The 26,405-nt window shown below is 44.1% G+C and overlaps 2 protein-coding genes across 3 annotated transcripts in view; one reads left to right on the forward strand and one right to left on the reverse strand.

The window, feature by feature from the left end:
• SMYD2 (SET and MYND domain containing 2) overlaps positions 1-8,756 on the forward strand; it is an 81,371-nt gene extending 72,615 nt beyond the window's left edge. Inside the window, exons 12-16 of the mRNA XM_011929508.1 lie at positions 1,562-1,672; positions 2,344-2,464; positions 3,717-3,891; positions 5,882-5,990; positions 8,329-8,756. Of these exons, the coding sequence (XP_011784898.1) occupies positions 1,562-1,672; positions 2,344-2,464; positions 3,717-3,891; positions 5,882-5,990; positions 8,329-8,409 (597 nt within the window). The 3' untranslated portion in view covers positions 8,410-8,756. The remainder of the gene's footprint in view (positions 1-1,561; positions 1,673-2,343; positions 2,465-3,716; positions 3,892-5,881; positions 5,991-8,328) is intronic.
• An 8,140-nt stretch (positions 8,757-16,896) lies between these two features.
• PTPN14 (protein tyrosine phosphatase, non-receptor type 14) overlaps positions 16,897-26,405 on the reverse strand; it is a 218,649-nt gene continuing 209,140 nt past the window's right edge. The window contains exon 19 of one of the 2 annotated variants that reach the window (XM_011929412.1): positions 16,897-26,192. In XM_011929412.1, coding sequence (XP_011784802.1) covers positions 26,064-26,192 — 129 coding nt within the window. In that variant the 3' untranslated portion in view covers positions 16,897-26,063. The remainder of the gene's footprint in view (positions 26,193-26,405) is intronic. The other variant, XM_011929413.1, reaches the window with a different exon arrangement.

Below are 26,405 nucleotides of genomic sequence, written 5' to 3' on the forward strand. Positions count from 1 at the left end.
GCAATTTGTAATGCTATTTTACGGTACATGCCTGGGTATTTGAAGTGTGAAGTGTAACTGTCAGTGTGCTGAATGAGAAGTGCTTTGCCTTCTCTGGAAGGCGCTCACTAATCCACAGCTGCCTGGGAGCTGAAGCCCAAGGTGCAGGTTGGCCCTTCTACCTTCAGCTAAATCCATCATGATGAGGGTGTGTCCCTTTTCGGCTGGAGTGTCTGAGTTTCCAAAGGTCTTGCGGAGACTGCCCTGAAGCCTTTCTTTAAACAGGTTAATTGCAGCCAGTCAGAATGCAATCACCCGGCTCCAGTGTGCCTGTGGGCTGACTGCAGAGATGAACTTGTTGTCAGCTAGGCTGGCACAGTCTGGCTGTGAGCAGTGGTACTGGAGTGGCCTTTGTCGCCATCTTCTGGAAGCTTCTGTATGTTGCACTGTGTGTCAGTCATTTCAGAGATAATCGGCAGGCTCTTGCAGTGTGAGGCAGGGCAGGGGTGGCTGCGGTTTCCTTTTGCCCTCATGTTCTCCTGGATCTGAAATGCAGTCACCTAATTTTGGGGCATTCAGTGCTTTGGGGATTACTTATTCTTCAGAGAAGGAGAAACCCCATTCCCCAGGGTTTCGGGGTGAGCTGCAACGTGTCCACTACTGCCCCGTGGGCTGGGGAGAGCTTGGCTGCCCCTGCAGCACCCAGCCCTGTGCGTGTCCTCCCCTGCCTGCCTGGTGGTGCCTGCGGTCACTGACACGCTAGCGGCTTTGTGAGATCCATCTGTTCAGTCAGACATTTGCCTGATTGTGTGGGATGAGCAGCCAGTGAGTAGATAATGGACATCTAAATGCTGGTCTCCTCCATATGCTCCAAGTCTTAGTTACAGACCCCATTAGGAAAAGGCAAGGACGGTGGAGCCCCATGAATGAAAGGTAAGGACTTTCCAACCTCCCTGCCCTGCAGGATCACGAGCTGCCTGCTGGGCCAGGCTGCAGCATTCTGGTGTCCTAGAAGTTGTGTTCACCCTCCACTGGCTTCCTGGCCACGCAGAGATGTGGGTCCCAGCCCACCGAGTGGAGCCTCTTGCTCCATTGCCAGGTGATGTGAGGAGGAGGGGAACTTAGCTGCGTGTGCGTGGTGTGTGCGTGCTCATACCCTCCCCTGTACACAGCACCCAGTGATGACGGCAATGAAGCATTTGCGCCGTCCCAGGTAGTGAAATACGAAACTACGTGAAGGCCAGGCAGAGGCAGCTGAGGGAGGCAGGGATCCTCTGAACCCTCAAGGTCACTGTTTTAAGGACTCCTTGATTCAACAGACTTTTTCCACTAACCTGCACTTTGGCTTCAGCTCCCAGTTCAGCTGTGGACTAATGAACACCTTCCAGAGAAAGCCAATGTCAGGTGGCTGCTCAGTTCAGGAATTCAGTGCCTTAAAGTAAACAGCGCATTCCGCCGCTGCAACCCACCTTATCCTCCGCCCCTGCATGGATACCACCGCAGGTGACTGCAAAGGCACGGGAATGACGAGGATTGAGTTTACCTATAGCAGACTGAAGTTTCATCTTTTTGGACCCCATAGGTTTTTACCAGCTATATTGATCTCCTGTACCCAACAGAAGATAGGAATGACCGGTTAAGAGATTCTTATTTCTTTACCTGTGAGTGCCAGGAGTGCACCACCAAGGACAAGGTAAGGTTGTTCATTGGGCAAGAGCGCTGACTGCACTCTGATCTCAGGACCTCTCTGCCGAAGAGCTTGTCTGACTTGGTGGATCTCCTCTAGGATCTTTTTGACCCTTTAAACCCTCCTTACAAAGACAGCCAGAGGGAATCCAGTTAGACCAGGTCTCTGTTCAAACCTGCTCCTAGTAGCTAAAGAAAACATTTCCATTACACTGTACAAATAGGAGAAGGGTCTGCCAAACTGCTCTTTCTTGAAAAGAAACAACTGCTCAAAGGAGGAGAGGGGAAAAGCGCATGAGTATAATCTTTAGGCTTTCCAGCCTGTTTGCCGGAATATGTGGGTGTTTCCCTGGCATTTTCCAAATTGTTCCGTCAGTGCCATCCTTCCTTGTTCTAGTCTCTTGATTTGTAAATGTGTGAACGTGTATATCTGCCCATAGTCAACACATTTTAGATAAGGAGTATCTAGAAAATCAATCTATTTGTTTTGTTTCTGTAAAAAGGTAATGGAGTACTGAATTTCTTTAGATACATTGCCTGATTTCCTTTCATTCTTTTGTAACGTTGGAAGGGGCCAGTGTCTCTCTCTGTATGGGAATGTGTATTATATGAGAGGTTTCCCTATCAGTGTGGTTTCCATGGGCGGTAACGCATTGCCCTTGTGGATATTTCCTTCAGGATAAGGCCAAGGTGGAAATCCGGAAGCTCAGCGATCCCCCAAAGGCAGAAGCCATCCGAGACATGGTCAGATATGCACGCAACGTCATTGAAGAGTTCCGGAGGGCCAAGCACTATAAATATATCCTTTACAACTGTGCTGATGGTTTATTATCCCTTGCCAACAAGGCAAGGTGGGAAGTTGGAAAGAGAGCAGGAGAAGGATGAATTTAAGATTCTGAAAACCAAAGGAGGAATGTCTCCTGGTAAATGTGTAAAGACGTACTGACTACCCCGAAGTGGTGTCTATCCTATCGGAATTGTATGATCTTATTTCCCCTTATTTGGCTAGTTTGGCTGGGAGCTCCATGTGGTGGAGGACCGTGAAGGACAGAGCCTTGATGGCTTTGTGCGTTGGGTATTTTACTTTGGGCAGGGCACAGTGCCAAGGGCCTTGCTTATTTCAGCTCTCCTCACTGGCACTCTCTGAGCAGGGACTTTGCTCATTCCCATGCAGCAGATGAGGAAACAGCCTGATAGATATTAAATAATTTACCCAAAGGACACAGCTGATGGTGGTAGGATCTAGGATTGTTTCTCAGCTCTAACTATTAGAATCCATATTCTTAACCATTGTTGTAGCATTTTCTTGGGAGCTGAAAAGGGATTCGATTTGTACTCTAAATGGTAGAATTTAAAAGCAGTGAGAGGAAATTAGAGAAAGGCACATTGTTTCTCAGCATAAGAAAGAACTTTGCCACTGTGGGAGTAGTGCTCAGGGTTCCAACTTGGGTGAGGATTTGAATTTGATTAGAATGGGGATTCTAATCAGCATTGTTTACATCAGAACTAAGGGTCTGGACCCTGCAGCTAAAATTCTTTAGTTGAGCGGTTAGATCTTCAGGTTTTCTTCTTGAGAAATATAATTCCTTTCACTTTTGCTTGGCTTTCTGTAAGTTACTTTTTCTTTTTTCTTTTTTTTGAGACGGAGTCTCGCTCTGTCGCCTGGGCTGGAGTAAAGTGGCCGGTTCTCAGCTCACTGCAAGCTCCGCCTCCCGGGTTTATGCCATTCTCCTGCCTCAGCCTCCGAGTAGCTGGGACTACAGGGAGCCCGCCAGCTCGGCCGGCCAGTTTTTTTTTTTTTGTATTTTTTAGTAGAGACGGGGTTTCACCATGTTAGCCAGGATGGTCTCGATCTCCTGACCTCGTGATCCGCCCATCTCGGCCTCCCAAAGTGCTGGGATTACAGGCTTGAGCCACCGCGCCCGGCCTGTAAGTTACTTTTTCACAGGGTGAGGGTGAGAGTGGAGTGGACGAAAGAACTCCTTGAACCCAGCCTGGGGAAGTCTCCAGGCAGCATGGGCCCGGCGGCCCTTTCCTTGACTCCACAGCACCCCCTAGTGAACTGCTGGAGATCTGCGAGCTCAGCCAGGAGAAGATGAGCTCCGTGTTTGAGGACAGTAATGTGTACATGTTGCACATGATGTACCAGGCCATGGGTGTCTGCTTGTACATGCAGGACTGGGAAGGAGCCCTGCAATATGGACAGAAAATCATTAAGCCCTACAGGTGATTGCAGAGGCTGTTCTAATCATCCACAGAGTGGAAATTGGTTGTTTAGAATGTATACGATAGTGTCGTCTTCCTGCCCATTGCTCAGACTTGCCTAGCGCAGGTACCTCTTCTCTGCACCCACATCTGGAAGTGCTGGTGCAGGGCACTGTTCCTGAGTCAGGCCGGTTCTCACCACCATCCCGAGGAGACAGGTTGAGGTTATACAGCGGATACTGGGGCAAGATCCCTCCCAGGTCCATCCAGGCTCATATCCATAGTAGTTAACCCAGGCTAATTTTGAGAAGCCACTAGTTTGCTTCTTTTCCCACCCACCACCTAGCAATTAAACTTGGAAGTTTACCTGCTTTTCATCGTTACTCACACCATCCCCTTCTTTTGCTTTTTCAAATTACAGCCCCAGTTTGCAAATGGGGAAGCTCTGGGACCCGTGGGTTGACTGTGGTTATCTAATCACCCCAGGTTTGAAAAAAAAAAAAGGCTTTTTAATTTGCAGTAATAATATTAGCCATGGAGAGATGTCCTGCCTGAGAGGGTTACTAAACCTAAAAGTGGGTGACAGACAGAAGTTGTGGCTTTGTCTTCTGACTCTGACTAGACACTTCAGGGCTGGGGTGGCCTAGATGGGATCACTGGAGCTCTTTTTAAAGGCATTGATGTTATGCATTTACAGGGTATGTCCAACTAACCAAGTGGGCCAAGTGAATCAGGGTCACTGGGCATTAGACCCAGAAATTTGTGTTCTGGAAGCATCTCAGATGTTTCTCAGGAGTTTGAGAAGCCCTCAGTCCCCTTCCACTTCCGAGTTTAAGGTCTGTGAAGGTTGTGTCTGGTCTGAATGTCCACTGCCCACTTCACCCTCTACTTACCCCACTGTGCCCTGATCAGCCAGCAGGGGGAGCCCAAAGGAAGCCAGCTCTGAAAATCGGCTCTTGGAAACAGAATTTGTTAAATTGGGGATAAACTCAAACTTTCCCTTTCTCCTGGAGTGAGTGAGGAAGTCCACTGGCCTCATGCACAGTTCTCTCTGTGAGATCTGTAGGGAGAGAGAGGCAGACAGACAGCATCCCAGCCCTGTAGTTTTCCCAGCAGGGCCTTGCTGCGCTAGACTCATCTTTATCTGCATGAGCCCCTCCCAGAAGCCCAGCTCTGGTCCTCTGTGGGGCCACGGGTCCCAGGGCTGCCTCCTGCCCAGGAATACAGCTAGAACATGTCTTTTTGGACTGACTTTCAGGAGACACAGGGTGGAACAGCCCAGTCTTTACCATCACCTCTTACACACATATTAAACACACACACTGGCTTACCCACCAGCTGTCTCTGGGCCCTGTTCTTAGGGAAATGGCTGATTCTCAGACAGACCCCATCAGTCAGCCTTTAGGTACAGCCAGAGAGAACACCTGCTGTATCTAAAGCCCCTGCTGGACAATGGGGAAAGAACATCCAGAAGACACAGGAAGTGTTCTGACTTCAGAGCACTTACAGTTCTGCTAAACAGCTCCTATCATAGTGTGACAGAAAGCTGGGGTCTTAAGACACATTGGTGTGGGTGTGTGTGGGGGTGGGGGATTGGGTGGGTGGGTGTGTCTGAGTACCTAAGGTGATAGGCCTAATTGCTGCCTTCATAAATGGGACATTTACTTCACAAGGTGTTTTTCCAGGGTCTTCCTCTGGGTATATTTGAAATAGAAAAATCTGGATTGGGATTGAAGGTTGTATTTACAAATGCTTTTGAATAGGATTTCTTCTGCAGTTGTTATGTAACTTTTCAGAAACACACAAGCTACCGATAATGAACAACGTCTGCAATGATTCAGCAGGGTGGCAGCATCCACACTCTCCACCCAAACCCTGGTGGGATTTGGAGAGGCCACTGGTGGGGAGAGGTTGGCCCTGAGCATGGCTGCCTCCGGGCTTACTGCACCCAGCCTGTGGGCGGCTCAGCAGTCTCTGACATAGTGGCCTGTTGTCTCTTCTCTTGTTCTAGTAAGCACTATCCTTTGTACTCCCTCAACGTGGCCTCCATGTGGTTGAAGCTAGGGAGACTCTACATGGGCCTGGAACACAAAGCCGCAGGGGAGAAAGCCCTGAAGAAGGTATGTCTGTAACTTGGCCTTAGGATTCCCAGTGGCCAGACGGCCTCCTTAGCGCACCTCCTTCATGCCTCACTAGGCTGAATGGCTGAAGCAGTGGAGGGTGAGCAGCTCTCACCCACCCTCTGGCCGTGGGAGCAGCGGGGGGTGGGTCCTGCAGGTGAGGGTGGAGTGAGAAAGTGCACCTCTGCTGTGCCTGGAGGAATTCTCCATTTGTTTGCCCTTTAGGATTTTCAGAATGATGATCCCCAATTGTGGTGAAATCAAGGAGGTAGAGAGAGAGTTAGGGTTAGGATGTTAGAATTACGCATTTGCTGTTTCTAAAATGCACGTAATCATCCTCTCAGTTCATTGAGGACCAGTTACATACTAAGACCCTTGTGTGCTTTTCCTTTGAATTCTCACAAAAATGAGAGGCTTTCCTGATGAAGAAAAGTGAGGTTCAAGCAGGTGAGGTGAGTAATAGCCTAGGGTACATAGCGGGGCCTTCATTCAAATGAAGGTCTAAGTTGGAAGCTTCAGCTCCTCTCACTCAGGCTGCGGTGAAACTGGTGGGGAGCTAGGCCCCTGGGCAGCATTTGCCTTCGATTCGATGGCTGCCCTGTGCTGCCCAGGAGCCAGGCCCTGACCCTCACATCACGGGAGGTCAGAGTCATCCTCCTGAGTATTGATTCTCATTGTTTGTGATGTGGAATTCACAGTCAATACAGTGTAATTTAGGGGATAGTCCATTTACTCCTGTAAGAGACTTTATAAAATGTTGGGGCCATGGACAGGGCCTGCAGGCGTAATCCTTCATCTTCTCCAAAGTTTCCCAATAGACTATTTGGGAAGATGGAATAAGGCCCGCATCCCAAATAAAAGTGTCAGGGCACAGCCAGGCTGGAAGGGAGCATGAAACAAAATTTTCTGTTTTTTTTTTTTTTTTTTTTTTTTTGAGATGGAGTCTGGCTCTGTCGCCCAGGCTGGAGTGCAGTGGCCGGATCTCAGCTCACTGCAAGCTCCGCCTCCCGGATTTACACCATTCTCCTGCCTCAGCCTCCGGAGTAGCTGGGACTACAGGCGCCCGCCACCTCGCCCGGCTAGTTTTTTGTATTTTTAGTAGAGACAGGGTTTCACCATGTTAGCCAGGATGGTCTCGATCTGCTGACCTCGTGATCCGCCCGTCTCGGCCTCCCAAAGTGCTGGGATTACAGGCTTGAGCCACTGCGCCCGGCCAATTTTCTGTTTTAAACTATGGAATTTGTTTTCTGAGAATTAGCCATTTAGGTCACAACTGTAAAGTGTGTCAGGTGATTAAGTAATAGATCAATGAAGGCTGGAGCAGATCTGAGCAAGGAACGTGAGTCTTGAAAAGAATCCCCAGGCAGGGTCGACACCTGAAACAGGTGATTTCCAAAGGCTTGCACTATTACTTGGCCTGCCTCCTCTTGGCTTGAGATCTAGGAGGAGAATAAATAATAGATAGGAATGCCTGTCTTAGTCACAAGCCGTCAAAAATTCTCTGGGGGAATACTTTTTTCTCTAAGTAATTTGACTGAATACAAAAGAGCAAATATATTCTTAGAGATGACATTTGATGTAAACTTCCTATATGCCAGGCACTATTTGAAACACTGTGTCTGAATTAACAACCCTGAGGGGTAGGTATTTTTCCAGTTTTCCAGTTGGGGAAAATGAGGCACAGACTGGTTAAGTAAATCACCCAAGGCCACGCAGCTAGGAAATGATTAAACCACTGGAAACCTGAACATTTTACATTGCCTCACTATAAAGAAACCTTAAGTACATTCTCTCTAGCATCCCCCAATGAAACCTGCTACATTCTTTAAGTTTTTAGAATATATATTAAAAGGAAAGAGTGTGCTTTTCGAAAGGGAAAAATAGTTTAACTTGGTCTTGCAGATTAGTAATGTCAACTAAAAATCAAAATAGCTTTGATGTAAAACTCACTATAGACTTTTCTGTACCAGCATCACCTATTTTCTGGGTTGAACGTAACCAAAAAAATTAGTCCTTAAAGCATGTTTTACTGAAATTTCTAAAATCTTGGGGCAAGAGAATATCATGAAATCAGTTTCATGACCTCATTTCTCCAGCTGCTACCTGGATATTTTTGCAGAATATTTTACCTAGCAGGAGGCACTGGATGAGTTGGCTACCAGATAGTCTTGTCCCCTTTTTTTAAAAAAAAAGCCAGGTTCTGGTGGAGAACATAGGCTCCAAAGGCCAGTTTGCATCTTGTGCCTTAAAGCAGAGAGATCCGACTTAAAGTTACCCTGGGTGGAGGTGTGAGGGGATTGGCTTCTAGGCTGTTATCGTTTGTCTCGCTCTTTCCTAGGCCATTGCAATCATGGAAGTAGCTCACGGCAAAGATCATCCATATATTTCTGAGATCAAACAGGAAATTGAAAGTCACTGAAACTATGCAGCATTTCAGTTTTCATTTAAACACTTAGTTCAGAAACCTTAAAGGATTTGAATATTCCAAATTGCACACGTCACTCCAGCATCTCTGTAAAATAGTTGGAATGAAAATACTTCTTGCACTTAAACATTGCACATGCCATACTTTGAGGTTAGTCTGAATCTTGAACTTTAATACCAAATTAATTTTGAATGCTTTTGTTTCCTGAGAGATAATGGCATGGTTTCATATGCTATACTTTGGACAGAGTTTTAAAAATGCAATTATTTTTTCTTTCATGCCTCTTGTAATGTTCTGAACAAACTTGAATGATGAAAGAAAATAAAAGAGATATCAGTATTTGAGGTTTGTGTTTTCTTCTGTCTGTGGGGAGGATTTCTCAGTGGTGGTGGGAGCCCAGTCTTGGAGTGGAAGTGACACGTGCTGTCCAAAATTCAGCAAGCTCAAGTCTTCTTCCTTGGTACTGGGGTCAGGCAGCCTTTTTATTCTGCAGTAGCTTTCGTCGGGCTGTGCCTGTGGAGGAAGAAAATGGGAAGAAAGAGAAAAAGGTACAAGAAGGAAAGAAAAGTATCTGTGGTGGAGGAACAGTCCAGTGACCTGAGCGCCCTCCAGCAGGCGAGATTTCGAATCTGTTCTCTGGTGCCTGGTATTCCTTCAGTGTATAAAGGTGCTTAGTGCATGCTTTGCTTTCTTGGCTTTTCCGTCCCCATCTGTCTGAAAGCAGACTTGCCATCTCTCATTCTGTTGATTGTTCTGTGCAGTACTCTCCTTTTTTGGAAAGACTCCAGGGTATGCTTGGGAAGGAAAAAATTTTTTTTCCTTACCAACCAACCCTGTGTTGTTGAGTAAACACTGATCTCTACCCACACAGACAACCGGAATCCAGCTTTCTGCAGCCCCACAACCTAGACAGCAGCAACCTGGGGAGTTGTTTGTTAGCAACCATTGTACAGAAGGACCCAGCACACGTTCCTGAATGCAGTGTCTTGTAGTCCAAAGAGAGGAATTTCCCCACTGGTTAATAAGTAAAGCCTGTTGAAATTTACACGTCAATTACCTTTCATAGTCATGGTCTGAAAACAGCTAGAACAGCTATAAATCTGCTACATTTTCCTTCCTTGCTCATCTACACGCACCTGCATCTTCACACACACTCATGCCCCTCTTTCACACGCAGTTTACTGCACACAGTGGGATTTAGCAGATAGAGTGCCTTCTTTTGTCCTGTGTAGTCCAATAAGACATTTATTGAACACTTGGTACTATCTATGCAAAATGCTCTGAATAGCTCTCTAGGTGCAAAGAGAAGAGTAAGGTATGGTCCCGGATCAGTGGAACTTAGTGGTTTTTTTTTTTTTCTTGAGACGGAGTCTTGCTCTGTCACCCAGGCTGGAATGCAGTGGCGCTATCTCGGCTCACTACAAGTTCCGCCTCCTGGGTTCACGCCATTCTCCTGCCTCAGCCTCCCAAGTAGCTGGGACTACAGGCGTCCGCCACCACACCCGGCTCATTTTTTTGTATTTTTTTAGTAGAGACGGGGTTTCACTGTGTTAGCCAGCATGGTCTTGATCTCCTGACCTCGTGATCCTCCCTCCTCGGCCTCCCAAAGTGCTGGGATTACAGGCGTGAGCCACTGTGCCTGGCCCATAACTTAGTGTTTTAAGAATGTTCATTTACTATATATTCAGTAACGAAGCCTAAAATAAACTTAGCCTACTGTCTCTATAGGTTTTATAAAATTTGCAAAAGTAATCCTTTCTCAGTAAATTCAAGTAATGGAAAGGTATATGAGAAAAGTAAACTTCTTTGTTCCTCACCAGTCCCACTGCCTGGAGCTAACTACCATAAACAGTTTGCTTTATGGTCCCAGGTTTTTCCATTCCTGGATGATGTATCTATATAAATAGATTTAGAAGAGCAAAGACAGGATGGTACTGACATAGGATTTTGTAACCTGCTTATCCAAATGAACAAAATGGATCTCTTTGCATTTCAGCACTTACAGATTTGCCTCATTCTATTTAGAGAGAGAATATTGCATTGGATGCATGTCATTGTGGACTCAGTACTTCTCCTATTTACGGACAGGAGATTTTTTCCCAGTTTGCTGCTATTACAAACAATGCCACAATGAATGATCTGAAACATAAATCTTTGCTGTCATGTGGTAGCATTTTGGGGAATAGATCCCTGAAAGTGCAATTTCAAGATCTAATAGTGGGAATATTTTTAAAATTTGAATAAATATAGCCACATTTCCTTTTGTAAGAAAAAACTGCATCAGATACAAATAAGATATAATAGTATTTGCTTTCCTCTCCCTTATAACATTGTATTATCATTAAGATGTTTTTGGCAATCTAATGTGTGAAATATTTTGTTTTATGTGCATTTATTAGTGAGATTGGACTCACTAAGGATTTATTTTATTTCTTTGGTGAATTGACGTTCATGGCTGAGCTGTTTTTAGCACAACACTTTCTGACACCCAATGTTTGAGGTTTTATCTCTCACCAGCTATTCTCTAACTCTTTGGACACCAACTGTGTGTCCTACAATTCAGTTCTATTCTGATACTACCCTGGAGTTAGCGTCAGACTCCATAGGTTTAAAGACCGCATCCCACAAGACTTCCCTCACTTCAGATGCCAGTTGGAAGGATCTCACTTGGTTACCCAGGCTGGAGTGCAGTGGAGTCATTTTTTTTGGTTTGTTTTTAGAGGTGGGGTCTTGCTGTCTTGCCCAGGCTGGTCTCCAACTCCTGGCCTAAAGAGATCCTCCCACCTCGGCTTCCCAAAGTGTTGGAATTACAGGCATGAACCACCTTGCCTGGCTCCCAGGTTACCCAGTTTCTATCTGACGTGGAGGGGGTTCCCACAATCCCCTCACCTTCGTGTTCGATGATTTACTAGAATGGCTTATCAGAGTCCGGAAAACATTTTACTTCCTATTATTGGCTTATCATAAAGGATACAAGTGAACAGGCAAATGAAAGGGACATAGGGCAAGGTCTGGAAGGGTCTTGGGTACAGGAGCTTCCATCCTCATGGAGCTGGGATGTGACATCTTCCTGGCACGCGGACGTGTACACCAACTCGGAAGCCCGCCAAACCCCATTGTGTGGGGTTTAAATCATTGATCATTTAATGACTTAAATGATCATTAGTCATTTAATGAAATCATTAGCCATTGATGATTAACTCAGTCTCCAGCCCTTCTATCTTCCCCACAGGTTGGGGAGTTGAGGCTGAACATTCCAAGCTTCTAATTTAAGGCTTGATCTTTCTGGAGGTCAACCCTTATCCTGAAGCTACCTAGAGGCCCACCAAGAGTTGCCATATTAGAACAAAAGAGACTACTGTCACTTAGGAAATTCCAAGGGTTTTAGGAGCTGTGTCCCAGGAACTGAGGACAATGACCAAATATCTTTCTGTGTCACTAAAGGACACCCTTTGGTCTCTGACCACAGATTCCTCATAAAAAAGGATGATATTTACTGGCACACTTCTAGCTTCCCATGTAGTCACTGATAATCCATTCTGTCATCCTATTGCATGAAAACGTCTCCCTAGCTGAGGCCACTCAGGCGTGCAGGCTTCCAGTTGAGCTTGTCACGTTCCACAGGTGAGAGTGATCTTGGCAGTATGTCGTCACCCTTCCAGGCCTCTGGTATAATTGAGCTAAGAGACAATATCATCTCTTGTTCTGAGCCTTTTTCAAGATGTCAGCACGATACTGGATTTCCCCTATTACATAACTCATTTACTCATTCCTTTGCCCTCAGCTGCTATTTCTCCTCTCCATTTATCCCCTAACTTTGTTCATTCACCGTTAGGGGATATGGAACCTAAGTAGCTTCCACCTCTGTGCTCGTCTAGGTTGCAGACAGCAATACCAGTCTAACGAATGCCTCCTCTTCAGTCAACTCCCTTCGGGTAGGGTAGGATTCCATAGGTAGAGAACTAGCGGGCTATTTCTGACACTAGGCAATAGAGCTGCATTCACTGGTAACCCCGATTTTGCTAGATAGGATGAAGGCCTAACCTGCCCCATCAAGCCCTTAGGAATTCTGACATAAAGGTTTAGAAACATAGTTCCAGTTTCTTGCTTAGAAATCATTCTTGCTTCCAGCACTGGTAGTTGCAGCCCTGGTCCTGGGACCACTGCATCAGATAGGAAAAAGAAAGGTGAGATGATGTAGGGAAGGAAAAAAAAAAAAAAAGTATGGTCATACCAGAATCTTTTCCTTGGGAAGAATGGTGGTCATACCAGCGCCCTTTCCCAATCCCTCTGCCCCAAGTTCACCAGGAAAACAGGACTCTCTCCAGTGGGGACACTCCCTTAGGCCCCCCTTATTTTATGTGAGCACACACTTGTGAAGGCATGGAAGCCAGCCCTTCCTGCCTCTATCTCCCCCAATTTTAGACAGTAAATATTTCAACTGCCTGTTACAATTCTCTATTAAATCATTTCTCTGAGGGTAATATGCAACATTACGCCCATTTGCTGAGATATCTCTTCCCACTGGAGGACATGGTGGGCTGCAAAGTGTGTCCCTTGGTCTGGAATAGGTGCACTATCTTCTGGGTCTTTTGTAGCATTCTGAGCATACTTGCATCTACCACTGGGTAAGCAAATCCCAGTCCAGAGTCAGTGTTGATTTCTCTCAGGACCCAGTTGTAGCCTCCTGGGCCTACTGGCATTAGCCTGACTTGTGAGCTAAGTGCAGGGCCCCCATCCCACCCAAAACAGCCCTTACTAGCATTTTGTTTCTCAGAGGGTGCAACAGGAATATGTCTAGATTGAGTGCATCTCTGCATTGTTCCACTAATTTCATGGACCTCGGTGGCCACCTAGGTGAGCACATGAGGGTATCTGCTGTTGATTCCATTTATCTTCTGATGCTGCAAGGGTTTTCTTTTGATGGGCATCGATACATCCTACTTTAATGCACTCTTCAAATTCCCTTGGTGGTTCCCATCTGGGCTAAGTCCCACAAGACTGCCCTCACTTCAGATGCCAGTTACAAGTATCAGGTTCCCAGGTTAACCATACTTCTGTCTGACTTGGTTACAAAGTCAAGGGGTTCCCACAACCTCCTCCCTTATTTTATGTTCATTAATTTGCTAGAATGGCTCACAAAACTCTAGAAAACACTTTACTTTCTATTACTGGTTTATCATAAAAAAGACAAATGAATAGGTCAATGAAGAGGTACATAGGGTGAAATTCGGAAGGATCGTGAGCACAGAAGCTTCTGGTCCCATGGAGTTGTGGTATGCCACCCTCCTGGCATGTAGATGTATTCACCAACTCAGAAGCTCTCTGAATACTGTTGGTCAGGGGGTTTTATGGCAGTTCCATTACATAGGCATGATTGATTGATTAACCATTGAAACTGACTCAATCTCTAGGATCTCTTTCTTTCCAGAGGTTGGGGATAGGGCTGAAAGTTCTAAGCTCCTAATCAAGTCTTAGTCTTTCGGAAGACCCGCCCCCATCCTGAAGCTATCTAGGGGCCCACTAACAATTGTCTCACTACGGCCTGGCACGGTGGCTCACGCCTGTAATCCCAGCACTTTGGGAGGCCGAGGCGGGTGGATCACAAAGTCAAGAGATCGAGACCATCCTGGCTAACACGGTGAAACCCTGTCTCTACTAAAAATACAAAAAATTAGCCGGGTGTGGTGGCGGGTGCCTATATGCCCAGCTACTTGGGAGGCTGAGGCAGGAGAATGGCCTGAACCCAGGAGGTGGAGCTTGCAGTGAGCAGAGATCATGCCACTTCACTCTAGCCTGGGTGACAGAGGGAGACTCTGCCTCAAAAATAAAAAAAGGATTGTTTCACTAAAACAGAAGAGGCTCCTATCACCCTTGATATGAAATTCCAAATTTTTCTGTGATACCACATGGCCATTGATTGTTTTGCTATTTGTTAATGTCTTTCATAATAACTTCTGAGCTTGGTATATAGTAGGGTATTAGCTCCTTGTCATATGTTAAAAATATTTTTACTTTAGTTGTCCATTAACTTTTTCATGACATTTGCTGTACAAAGGCAGATTGTTTTCATCTTTAAGTGAAGAAAACTATTACTGGTTTATTATAAAAAGTAATATTAATTTGTATTTAAATCTTTGATCTAGCTAGACATTTTTTTTTTCTTTTTTCTTTTTTAGACTGAGTCTCGCTCAGCAGAATTGTTTAATAAGATATACAGGCCAAGCATAGGGGCTCATGCCCATAATCCCAGCACTTTGGGAGTCCGAGGTGGGCTGATCACTTGAGCCCAGGGGTTCAGGATGAGCCTGTGCAACATGACAAAAATCCCATCTCTATAAAAAATAGAAAAATTAGCTGGGCATGGTGGTGCACGCCTGTAGTCCCAGCTACTCTGGAGGCTGAGGTGGGAGATCACCTGCACCCAGGAGGCACAGGGTTCAGTAAGCCAAGATCATGCCACTGCACTCCAGCGTGGGCAACAGAGGGAGACCCAGTCTCAAATAAATAAAAACAATAAAACATCCCATGGTACTCCTTAATACATTTTAATTTTCATTTATTGAATTATTTGTTGAATTATTTATTTTCTCATGCTGATTTGGAAGGGTACCATGATCATCTTTCTAAAACTTTGGTTTATTTCTGCAGTATTTCATTCTATTGATCTATTCTTGTGCCAGTAAAATACTTTTATATTGTTGCGCTGCAAAGCTTTTAGTATGTACTAAAGCTAATCCTTCTGGGTTCCCCTGAATTGTTCTGGTGTTGTGATTTTTTATTGGACTTGCACTGGAGTCAGTGATATACAGAGAACTAGCCTCTTCATGAATCTTCCTATTCAAGAATGTGGTAAGTGTATTAATTCATCTAAGTTTTGCCTCAGAAGTAGTTTTGCTGTGTTTATACAAGTTTCATTTATTCTTTTTGTTAGATGTTTGTTTTCTTTAGCTGAGTTTTTTTTCCCCCATTATGTTTCTTAACTAGTAAATCTGGCAAGTTTTTCCCATTTATTTTCGTTAAAGAAAATAAGAGGTAAAATCACATAAAATAGCCATATTTGGTTCTGGTATTGTCATCTTATTGCATATTTGTGTGTGCGCGTTGCTGTTTCTAATATTTATCTTTAGTTTTGAGGGGAATTATTCTGTTTCTGTCTTTTTAAAAGTTTTCTTCCCCAGCTCTGCTAACAGTATATTTGGAGACAGATACGTCTACTAGGTTACTGTTTTATCTCTCAATTATATAAGAAACTTCTACTTTTTCTGTTTATCAACCAAAGAAAAGAAACTGGTTCTATTTGCTCAGCTCACAAAAGAGAAAACGAATTAGTGTATCTGTTCTCCTGCCATGCTACCCGATTTACTTCCATTTTCATTGGCCTATTTTATCGATTATCATCTTTTTTAACATTATGTAGCCTTTCTTTCAATAATTGTAATTGCTTTGTTGCCACAGTCACCATAGAAAATTAAGTGTATGTTTAATGAGATTTGCTTGCCATATCCTTTCACGCCAGAGTGGCTTACAGTATTCTCATTTTTTTGATGTCAAACTAGTTGGGATCTCTGGTAGTTCAATGACCGCTTGTATAGTCATGGGGGTTGTCAATGAGTTACTGGGAGAAGTTGTTATATTTTTCTGTTACTTACCAAGGATACATAAAGCATCTACCCACATACGAGGGGTTCACCGTGTATGTGCTATGGCAGTTATTGGCTGAAAGTCTGGACAGGACAGCCACCTTTAAACCTAGAGACAAGTTGAGCTGTTTTTTTTTTTTTTTTTTTTTGAGGCGGAGTCTCACTCTGTCGCCCGGACTGGAGCGCAGTGGCCGGATCTCAGCTCACTGCAAGCTCCGCCTCCTGGGTTTACGCCATTCTCCTGCCTCAGCCTCCCGAGTAGCTGGGACTACAGGCGCCCGCCACCTCGCCCGGCTAGTTTTTTTGTATTTTTAGTAGAGACGGGGTTTCACCGTGTTAGCCAGGATGGTCTCGATCTCCTGACCTCGTGATCCGCCCGTCTCGGCCTCCCAAAGTGCTGGGATTACAGGCTTGAGCCACCGCGCCCGGCCAAGTTGAGCTGTTATAAAACTGAAAGGCAAAAGTAAGAATTTGGATTTTCTACAGCAGCCTGGTTGGTGCCTGCCTTTTCCACATCAACAGTTTGGTACCTGAGTAAATGACAGTGGAGGAGGAGTAAGGAGGGGCTTGGAACTTAACAAGGCTTATTGCTGCATTTGTGAGAAAGACCTATTTCTATGTATTCTTCACTCCACTTGCCTAGTGATCACCCCTTTCAGGTTCCTTCTAACGGCGACAACCTTGGGAATTTCAAACTAAATCTTCAGTATGATAAGGTTATACAGGACTAAAAAGTGGGTAGCAATAAATGGGCTTTAGAAAACAAAGCATGCAGGTTTTCCCAGGCACTTTGAACTAATGCAAACATATACAGTACAGAAAAGAGAAGGTGTAACTGTTTTCTCTGAAAAAAAGGTTTATTGCATATGGAAATCAATAGATATCTTTTACAAAAAAAGGTTAGAACAAAGATCTCACATTTGTAAAGGCACATATGAAACATTTTATAGCAAGCACAAGGGCAGTGAGAACATCAACAAGGTTCAGGATCTAAATAAGACTTTATAAAAACAGATAGGAAACAGTGCAAAAAATACTGTCAAAGTCAGTTCTATACACCTCATAACTGTGTATACAACTGGCAAGCATAATAAGCTTATTTACTGATATAAAATAGCACATAGAATAGCATGCATAGTTTTATTTTAGGCTTTTCATATTATTAAATTGATAGGAAGTCTATACCAAAGTACAGATACCAAAGTACAGTTGACATGAATATTGATAAAAATCACTCCCCAGCTTAGGGAATGTCCTATAAACATCTCACCCCTCTCTCTGCTTACAACTACACTTTGGTAGTAAGGAGACTGGGCTTCCATCTTGCAAGGTGGCAAGCGGCCACCATAGGGGGAGAATGTGCTCTCAGGGTCCCAAGTCCCAACCTGAATGCATTTCTTACGGCAACAACAGAAAAGATGGTGATTAAATGTCTGGGTCAGCCCACAAAAGCCAACTAGATCTGACTGACACAGCCCTCCATTTGGGCTGTGGTGGAGGTCAGTGGGCTCCTATGGGCTGGCCCAAGAACTGTAAGAACAAACCGGTTTCTAAGTTGGGGACTTGCCTGTACATTGTTTCAAAATGAAACCTAATAAATGTCATTTGTTTTGAATGACATTGTTTGATACCAAAATTCACAATATTTTGTGAAACAAAGAGCAAGGAAAGCATCAAAATACTGAAGTAGGGAGCACAAGCCTAGTCCAGTGAAACAAACTAGATTAGCTTGTTATTTGATGTAACACAAGTTACATACGGTTACATGTTTATTAGTAATCTGCATATTTAGACCTTTTTTCCACTGAAGTATCCTCAAGCACATTAATTAGCTATTGAAGGAACAAAGGACACACACAGGAACTCATCTCTGATGAAGTGTAACTTTATGTCAGAAAGGAGAAGGCTAATGAATTTTTAAGATTCCAAACAGTGGCAAGAAAGTTCAAAGGAAATTGCAGTAAAATTGTACAATGTTCAAGTTGAAAAAAAAATGGCTCTGAATTACAGCATTCAGTTCTATGCTCAAGGTATATATTAGCTAACACTGCAGTTGTGAGAGGTGGGAGGCCCCTGAGAAATGCTGAGAACGCCAGGCACTCCAGCTCTGAGAGTCACCCTAGCTAAACTCAAAGCAGCATTCTTGAGATTTTAGCAAAAGGTTCCGCCCCAAGCCACAAAAAGATCCCAATCCAATCTTTTCAGCTTTATCCTCTAAAACCTTTTGTCAGATGAGATGGCATTTGTGTTTCCCAGGAGGAGAAGGTTGGGGAAGAAAATGAAGATAGCTTACATACAGATTTTAGATGACCAGCTAATCTTACCCCTTCCTAGATAAGTGAAAACAGATAAAATGTTTCTGGGCAGGTTTACCACCTGTTTCACTAGAATGGCCAGTCTGTGTGAAGAGGCTATAGTGAAGAAAACATTCTCCTTGCAGGGAGAAGCTAGAAACAAATGGGTCTTCCTGCACATCACTCTGCCAAATGTAGCCTCTCTCAATCTATATAAGTTCACCTTGAAATAAATATTAAGTACTGCTGTCATCATTGTTTTAAACAGAGCTTCTTTCATTTCTTCTAACAGTAAGTGACTGATTCTATCAGCAAGGGAGCAAAAGGGTGAGAAAGGAAGCTTCCTGCTTGCTGAGTTTTCTAGCTATTTTCATTCTGGTTATTTCCATCTGCCAGATCTTTTTTTTTTTTTTTGAGACAAAGTCTCACTCTGTTGCCCAGGCTGGAGTGCAGTGGCGCGATCTCAGCTCACTGCAACCTCCACCCCCGGGTTCAAGCGATTTTCCTGGCTCAGCCTCCTGAGTAGCTGAGACTACAGGCATGTGCCACCATGCCTGGCTATTTTATTTTTTTATTTTTAGTAAAGACAGGGTTTCACCATGTTGGCCAGGCTGGTCTTGAACTCCTGGCCTCAGGTGATCTGCCTGCCTCAGCCTTCCAAAATGCTGGTTTGATTACAGGTGTGAGCCATCACATCTGGTCATTTGCCAGATCTTATTCTTTGAAACTATACAAGCAATTTTTTAAAAATTACAGTAAGATTCCCTAATTACATATTTTAGAGAGGTTTAAGGCAATGATTCTCCGACAAGGTTTAACTCTTTCATCTGGGTTGCACTCATAGGATAGGTAAAGAAAAGAAAAAGTGTACTGTTGAGAGTTGATCCATAAAGCAGATGGGGAAATATGAAAAGGTAGCAGAGACTGGGTGCAGTGGCTCACGCTTGTAATCCCAGCACTTTGGGAGCTGAGGGGGGTCGTCTCGAGGTCTGGAGTTTGAGACCAGCCTGGCCAACATGGCAAAACCTTGTCTCTACTAAAAATACAAAAATTAGTCGGGTGTGGTGGCACACACCTGTAATCCCAGCTACTTAGGAGGCTGTACTCCAGCATGCGCAACAGGAGCGAGACTCTTATCTCAAAAAGAAAAAAAAAAAGAAAAGGCAGCAGACCCTAAGTGAACAAGGTACTCATGGAATGAAGAGGGTGACAACACACAACAATCCCATCCGTTCCCCTGAACAAGACAAGGAACACCAAAGTCACTGCATGTACATCCCAGTTTTGTGGCCTGAATATAAACATGACCTGCTGTAAAGGGGAGTGTGCTCTGCAGCACCTCTGAGATCACAGGGGAGAAGAATCAAGAAATGCAGGAGCCACATGGGTAAGCAGAATGCTCTGCTAACAAGCAAGGCAAGGAAAGGCTGCCAGTGGCAGGTGAGGGAAGATGGTGCTTTTGAGCAGCAAATCCAGGCAAATATGATAAATCACACATCACAATCCATGACATTCATCCAGCTCTACCTCAACAGTGAAGACAGTTTAAAACCATGAGCTAGGGTGAAATAGACTCCAACACTGCCGCAGGGTTTCCCTAGCATGCCACTTGGTGGTTCCCATCACGCTGACATTACAGAAAGGGAGGTAGGGAGTAGCAGAGGCATTACAGAGTTCAGAAAATTATTTGTGAAACAGAGAACTTTTAGATAGCAACTTCAGGACTGATCCAAAAATCCTTCCTCTCCCTCTCCTCATTTATAGAAATTCTTGGGCAAGTTTATGGCATTTTTGGGAAATAATGATCCTGATGGCCCAAAGTATGGTAGAAGGAGCAATGACTTTCTATACAAATGCTGGTCACACTCAGGCTGCCCAGTAGCTCCAGCCCTTCTGCCTTGTAACTCAATGTCCTTGAATTTATTTTTAAAATGGGAAGGCTAAACAAAGCTCCAAACAGTAGGAACTGATACACATCCTCCTCTTTACTGCACCAAACAATCATTTTCCAGTCTATGAAATTGATAGATGCCAGGTACTCAATGCTAGGCTCATGGACATTTTAATAGGGAATATCTCAGTTTGGCCTTGAGAAAGAAGATGCAGCTATATTAAGCTGGAGAGATTAAGAAAGGTAGTCTACTGAATAAAAATACTTACCTATCTTGAGTTTCTAACAGAAACACAAAAGCTGAGAGCAGGTAGGATAAAGGCTGAGTGTTGACGGGGCAAGCTGGTGGTCAAGTTTCACAGGGCCTCCTGAATAACACTGACTTCTGGACGACACATTTGAGATAGCAGAATTTGATGAGATTTCCCCCATGTTTCTCCCTGACATGTTGCTGTTACTTTCAACAGATGCTATCTGTAAGGTCCTTTGCCCCAAAATGTCTTGGAAGCTTAAGTAAAGACAAGAACTATTTTGCTTCCTTGCTCAGCATTCAAGAGAAGTATCAAATGCAGTTTAACATGTTACAGCTTTATTGCCACCCTATAGGGCCAACTAGTTTGCCAACCACAAAGCTGTAGGCCATTGGAAAATCTGTGCGGTTTCTATGAAAGACCTGAATTTCTCCATTTGGAAACCATGCTGGATGAGCTGTTGCTCTGCTCACGAAAAGAAATCACTAAATAAGAAAGAGCATGATGAGTGTCTCAAAACCCATTGGCAAAACAAGAAAACACAGCAGCAGAATAATTGTTGGTAAAACATGGAAACGCTAAATTCCCAAAAATGGCTACCCTAAGAGCCCAACAGTAATTATGTGGTGCTTCCAGAAATGTCTTATTCTAGGAGCTCCATAGAGTTATTTCTGATACTGAGGAAGAACACAGGTCTGACCCAATCCCATCCCTTGAATACGTGCTCCCTGGCACACATCCTAGAATGCCCTGTACCCTCCACCCCCAACCCCCCCCCACCTCAAGGGATTGAGAGATCTTCCCCAAATGAAAATCAGTAATGAAACAGTTATCCTTTACCAAAGGGGGCAATCAAGGACCCTCTGCGAATACCAGAATATCATGGATGCTCAAGTCTTTTATATAAAATGGCGTAGTATTTGCATATAACCTATGCACATCTCTTGTATACTTTAAATCATCTCTAGATTACTTACAGTACCTAAATCGATGCCTACACATCACTTCATTTGCGTGAATTCAATGTAGTATTCAGCATGTGGCAAATTCAACTTTTGCTTTTTGGAACTTTGTGGGTTTCCCCTCTTCCTCAAATATTTTTCAATCTGTACTTGGTTGAATATAGGGATGTGGAACCCACAGGTAGAAGTGGTCAACTGTACTCATCTTCACCAGCAAATGTACCATTAGATGGGGAAAGAGAGACTAGAAAGCACATTCTGCTTTTTGACAAAGACACTTTTGGGACCCATACGTCATGTAACAAGTAGGCTGAGGTCAGTTAATACAGACTGCTCATAGGGAAAGGACAGCAGCTAAAAACTCCAAGGTGATGTGCCTGATGGCCAATCCGGCTTAAGAGAAACTGCAGTGCACTATCTACCTCTGCGACTTCCATGTCCCAGAAGATGGCCCATTCACCAAGTGATGCAAGGATCACTATGAGCAGGGCAGCAGGTTCACGAAAAGAGCCGGCCCACCCAGGGTACACATTTTGTGTTCATCAGCACTGCTCTGGAGAAATGACATCTGGTGTTGGGATCTACACTGTATCGGGGGAAGATATAGGTGATCCATGCAAACACTGTCTGTTCGCAGAAAATATGGTCCATTATTGGAAATTTCATATGGGTCAATCTATATTAAGCTGGAAAAATAATCAGCCAGATGAAAAGGCCAGCCTGCTGTACCCACTGGAGTTTATAACTGAAAAGCACAAGCTGAAAGAAGGCAGGATAAAGGTTAAGTAGGTATAAGCTGTGGTCAAGTCCTACAAGGCCCACAGCAGTCTACAAAGACCCTCTCTTCAGGCTGATGAAAGAGGGGGAGCCTCTTCATCAGAGATTGCCAAGTGACTCTTGGGAAAACAATGGCAGTTTCGTTATAATTTTTAAAAGTGGTTCCTCTCTTCAATCTATAAAATTAAAAGTAAAATTCTCTCAATTTAAGCTCCTTAAAAGCTTATGATTCAAAATATTCCATATAGGTGTTTTTACCTTCCCTGATCTTATTGGTTAGCTCCGACTGAATAGAGCAGCTCATTCATCTTTACTCCTGTGTAATCAATGTTTAACATCCTTTTCTCATGCAACTAAATCCTCCTTTACTTCCTATCTGGGGAAAGAAATGCATACTAATGTCTATGCTATCTGTAAATGCTACCAGAGACTCCTGCTAAAAGGTGGTATATCCAGTATATCCGTAGAACCCAAGGAAACCAAAGAAACCTCAGCAGGACATTCCTCAGCTGAGCCAGCAGGCTCATCTCATCTCAAGGATGAAGACATCAGATTCAGCCCCCATGATTCAGGGACCACAGTAAACAAGGATGAATACCTCGGGTCAGTGTATCCAAATGAGTACGGATGAAAGAAACCAAACTTCCATTTGAAAACCTGGAACACAGTGGCTGGAAATGTTTGATGGCTTTGTTGTGAGATGGTAACTTTTTTTCCTCCATTTTTAATTTTCTCCCTTCAAATCCAAACTGCAGCAATAGACACTGACAGCTCTAGCTTTAGACTGGATACATCATCAGGAAATCATTCCAAAAGCTCTAACTAGATAACTAATTTAATACTTTGCTTCAAGGTTTATTCCTTGGCTTGCTTCCCAGATATAAAGCATCTCTGGGCAATTATTATGCAGATGCCACTGAAAGGACTTTAAATGGCTGCTGCTAATTTAACAGGAGATATGCTGGCATTTACTGGAGATGTGAAAAGGAATGCAAAATGTGCTAAAGAACCAAAGGCATTTGTTTTTAAAAGTGAAATATGTGGAACAACTCTTAAATGTTTTCTTTTGGGTTTCAATATAAACTTTGGCTAGAAAGTTGAATATTAAACCTACCTCCTCCCTGCATTTTGTACACTAATGAATATTCCCGTAGCACAGGGCAGGGACAGTGGATGAATTTCAAGGAAGCCCATGAGCTCTGATGTCCTCAAAGACACACCAGATCTATATGCTGTCCACATGAGACATTCTAACAGTGCCCACCTTGGGGCTTAGAGATAAAAGATAAATACTGATGTTGTTCATCATGCAGTAAACCAGTAACTGAGACCACTTGCTAAAACATCCCTAACAGTAGAATATCCCAGGGATGGAAAAACCTCCAAGGAAAGGGCACAAATACCTTTTTGCTTATTGATGAGCTTCTTATAATAAGGGTTATAAGCTCTGTTCCACTGAAAATACATGTAATACTAATGGTTTTCTTCCCAGGATATACGATGAAACTCCAGAATCTACAAAGATCAGCAGGTTATACTCCTTCACTGAGTCTTCAGACCTTGAAGCAGAAGACAGAGGGGAAGCCCTCCATCCCCAGATATTCTGAGTCTAACTACAGAGTACAGCCACCGTAACACCTGGCCAGGTTGAAAAAGAGGATTCATATTCCAAAGAACGTAATGGGGAATATGCAACCTGTTGGCATGTGGTGATGGGATGTCACAAAGGTCTACTTTTTCTGGTTGATTTGATGCCACTCCTTCATCTTTTTAGCTCGGGGGGACAAAAGCAGCAATGAAGAAAGGCATATGGAACTCCGACAGCAGTCAACTCTAAGAGAAAAAAAAAAAACTGCAATTAAATTTTCCTTTCTACTACATGTAGTTTTTCTTGACAACCTTTTTTCCTTTTTTTTGGAGGCAGGGTCTCTCTGTAGCCCAGGCTGGACTGCAGTGGCAAGATCATGGCTCACTGCAGTCTCAAATTCTTAGAATGAGGTGATCCCCCCACCGCCTCAGCCTCCAGAGCAGCTGGGACTACAAGGGCAAACCACCACGCCTGGCTAATTTTTGTACTTTTTGTAGCGACGGGGTTTCATCATGTTGCTCAGGCTGGTCTTGAACTCCTTAGCTCAAGCAATCTGCCCACCTTGGCCTTTCAAAGTGCTGGGATTACAGGTGTGACCCACCATGCCTAGTTGACTACATTTTTTAAATTGCAGGTTTGTTCTTTGAACTGACCACTGTGGGCGTTCCATATGCCTTCCTCCACTGCTGCCTTTTCCCCGAGCAAAAAGACAAGGAAGATGTGGCCTCAAATCAACCAGGAAGAGCACGCCCTCTGACTTCCTAGCACCACGTAACAACATATCAAAGTTGTTCTCAAGAAAAAGTAGACATAGAATGATAAATCCCCCAAAATGCAGTAAGAGGAAAAATGTACAAAACATGATTTATTGTGTACCAACCTTGGAAATTCAGAAGGACACTGACCAATGAAGCCACAGGAAGAAACTAAGAACTGGGCTTCCAAGTGAAGATAACTGACCAGAGAGTGGATTTTATGAAGAAAAGGAACGAAGCACAAGGCTTTGCCAATGACAATTCTACCATCATTCATCAAGTGGCCCCAAGTTTGGACTATGGGGTCCTGAGTAGGATTAATTCTGATCTTGCAGGCCAAAGCCTGAAGATGATACCAGCACAGTGGGGGGTCAAATTTGATGTTTCCTGGCCAGGACCCCTGTTACGTAGCTAAATGCCATATAGCTCCCATAAATCAGCTTCCCCATCTGTTTCCTTGATGACCTTTCCAATGACTTAGTGACCTCAACTTTCGGGTCTCTGTCCAGCACACACATCTTATGTAAATAAAAAACAATGATCATCAAGGCCCTGCCTGAACAACACAATTCTCAAAGGCCCTGCCCAACTGCTTTCTCTTTCTAGGTCTGCTATTCTCTCTCAATCAGGGTAGAGCCTTAACGGCACAGATGGCCTGGTCCAGAGCCTCAATGCCACCAGACAGGGTCCTACTGAGCAAACGGGAGAGGTAGTAACAAATACCCAGGGTACAGTCCCCAGCAGGGAAACACAAGCTCCAGAGCCCAGAATAAGGGGTGGTCAAGAAAAGTGCAACACGGAGCTTCTCTTTCGTCCCCAAAGATGACAATTACTGCACTGTAAAGGCAGCACTGTCTTTAGCTGTTCTGTCTTTAACTCAAGCTTGGGGGGAAGTTGGGGGTGTCGGGGAGAGGAGATTACTGAGGATGAGGAACAGAAATGAAGAAGAGAGAAAACTGTCTATCAAGGCTCATGAGTCCCAAAATATAAGAGAATCGTACTTGTTCCTTCAGACCCTTTTCTTTATATTTCAGGATGAATTACTTTTCTTACCATCTTTGCTGTGGATATAAGTAATGAATGATGAATGAATTAAGCTGATGAATTTCAGGGCTGGTTACAAATCTGGCTGCAACTTCACAAGAGATGTGCTCCCTCATGCCTCTGTCCCCAAAATGATCCAGCAGGCAACCTTACCTACTGACATATATATGCAGATCAGTCAAAATGTGGTTCGAATGAAAAGTACTATATTATCAGGAAAACTGCATTATAATAATTCACAAAAGTTATTCCAAAGGGGAAAAAAATAAATTATCTCATATAAAATAATACATGGCATGTGTGAATAATCTTGGCTATTCTCTTCAGAAAGCCTGCTTGCTGCCAGCCACCTGCACCCCCGCGGGGGGAGCAGATGTTTTCTGGAGGTGACTCTCCTTGCACGATGGAGCTGGGTCCCTCCTCCAGGAGCTGGATTTGGGGGATTAAATGAGTCTGGAGTTTTGGAGGAACTGGATGAGGACTTGGTAGACAAACTTGTACTGAGCGATGGTCTGGATCATGAACATCCTCTGCTCCCTGAGGAGCCTCAGCATCATGGGCACTTCCACCTTCTGCAAGAAAAGAGAGAAAGCACAAGGTCCTGAGACAGGAGGCTTCCCTTAGAGCATTCCTCATTCCCTCATTCAGGAAGCACTCACCCACTGCCCATGCCCAGGTATAAGAGAAAGCAAGGGACTCTGCCCTGGCTGAGTTTTACGTATCAAACAGTTTATACTAGCAACTGGAGAACCTGGTCATCATGTGTCACTGGTGGGATATTTTAT

The sequence above is a fragment of the Colobus angolensis genome, unplaced genomic scaffold, assembly GCF_000951035.1.
Source record: "Colobus angolensis palliatus isolate OR3802 unplaced genomic scaffold, Cang.pa_1.0 Scaffold81, whole genome shotgun sequence".
Classification (NCBI taxonomy): Eukaryota; Metazoa; Chordata; class Mammalia; order Primates; family Cercopithecidae; genus Colobus; species Colobus angolensis.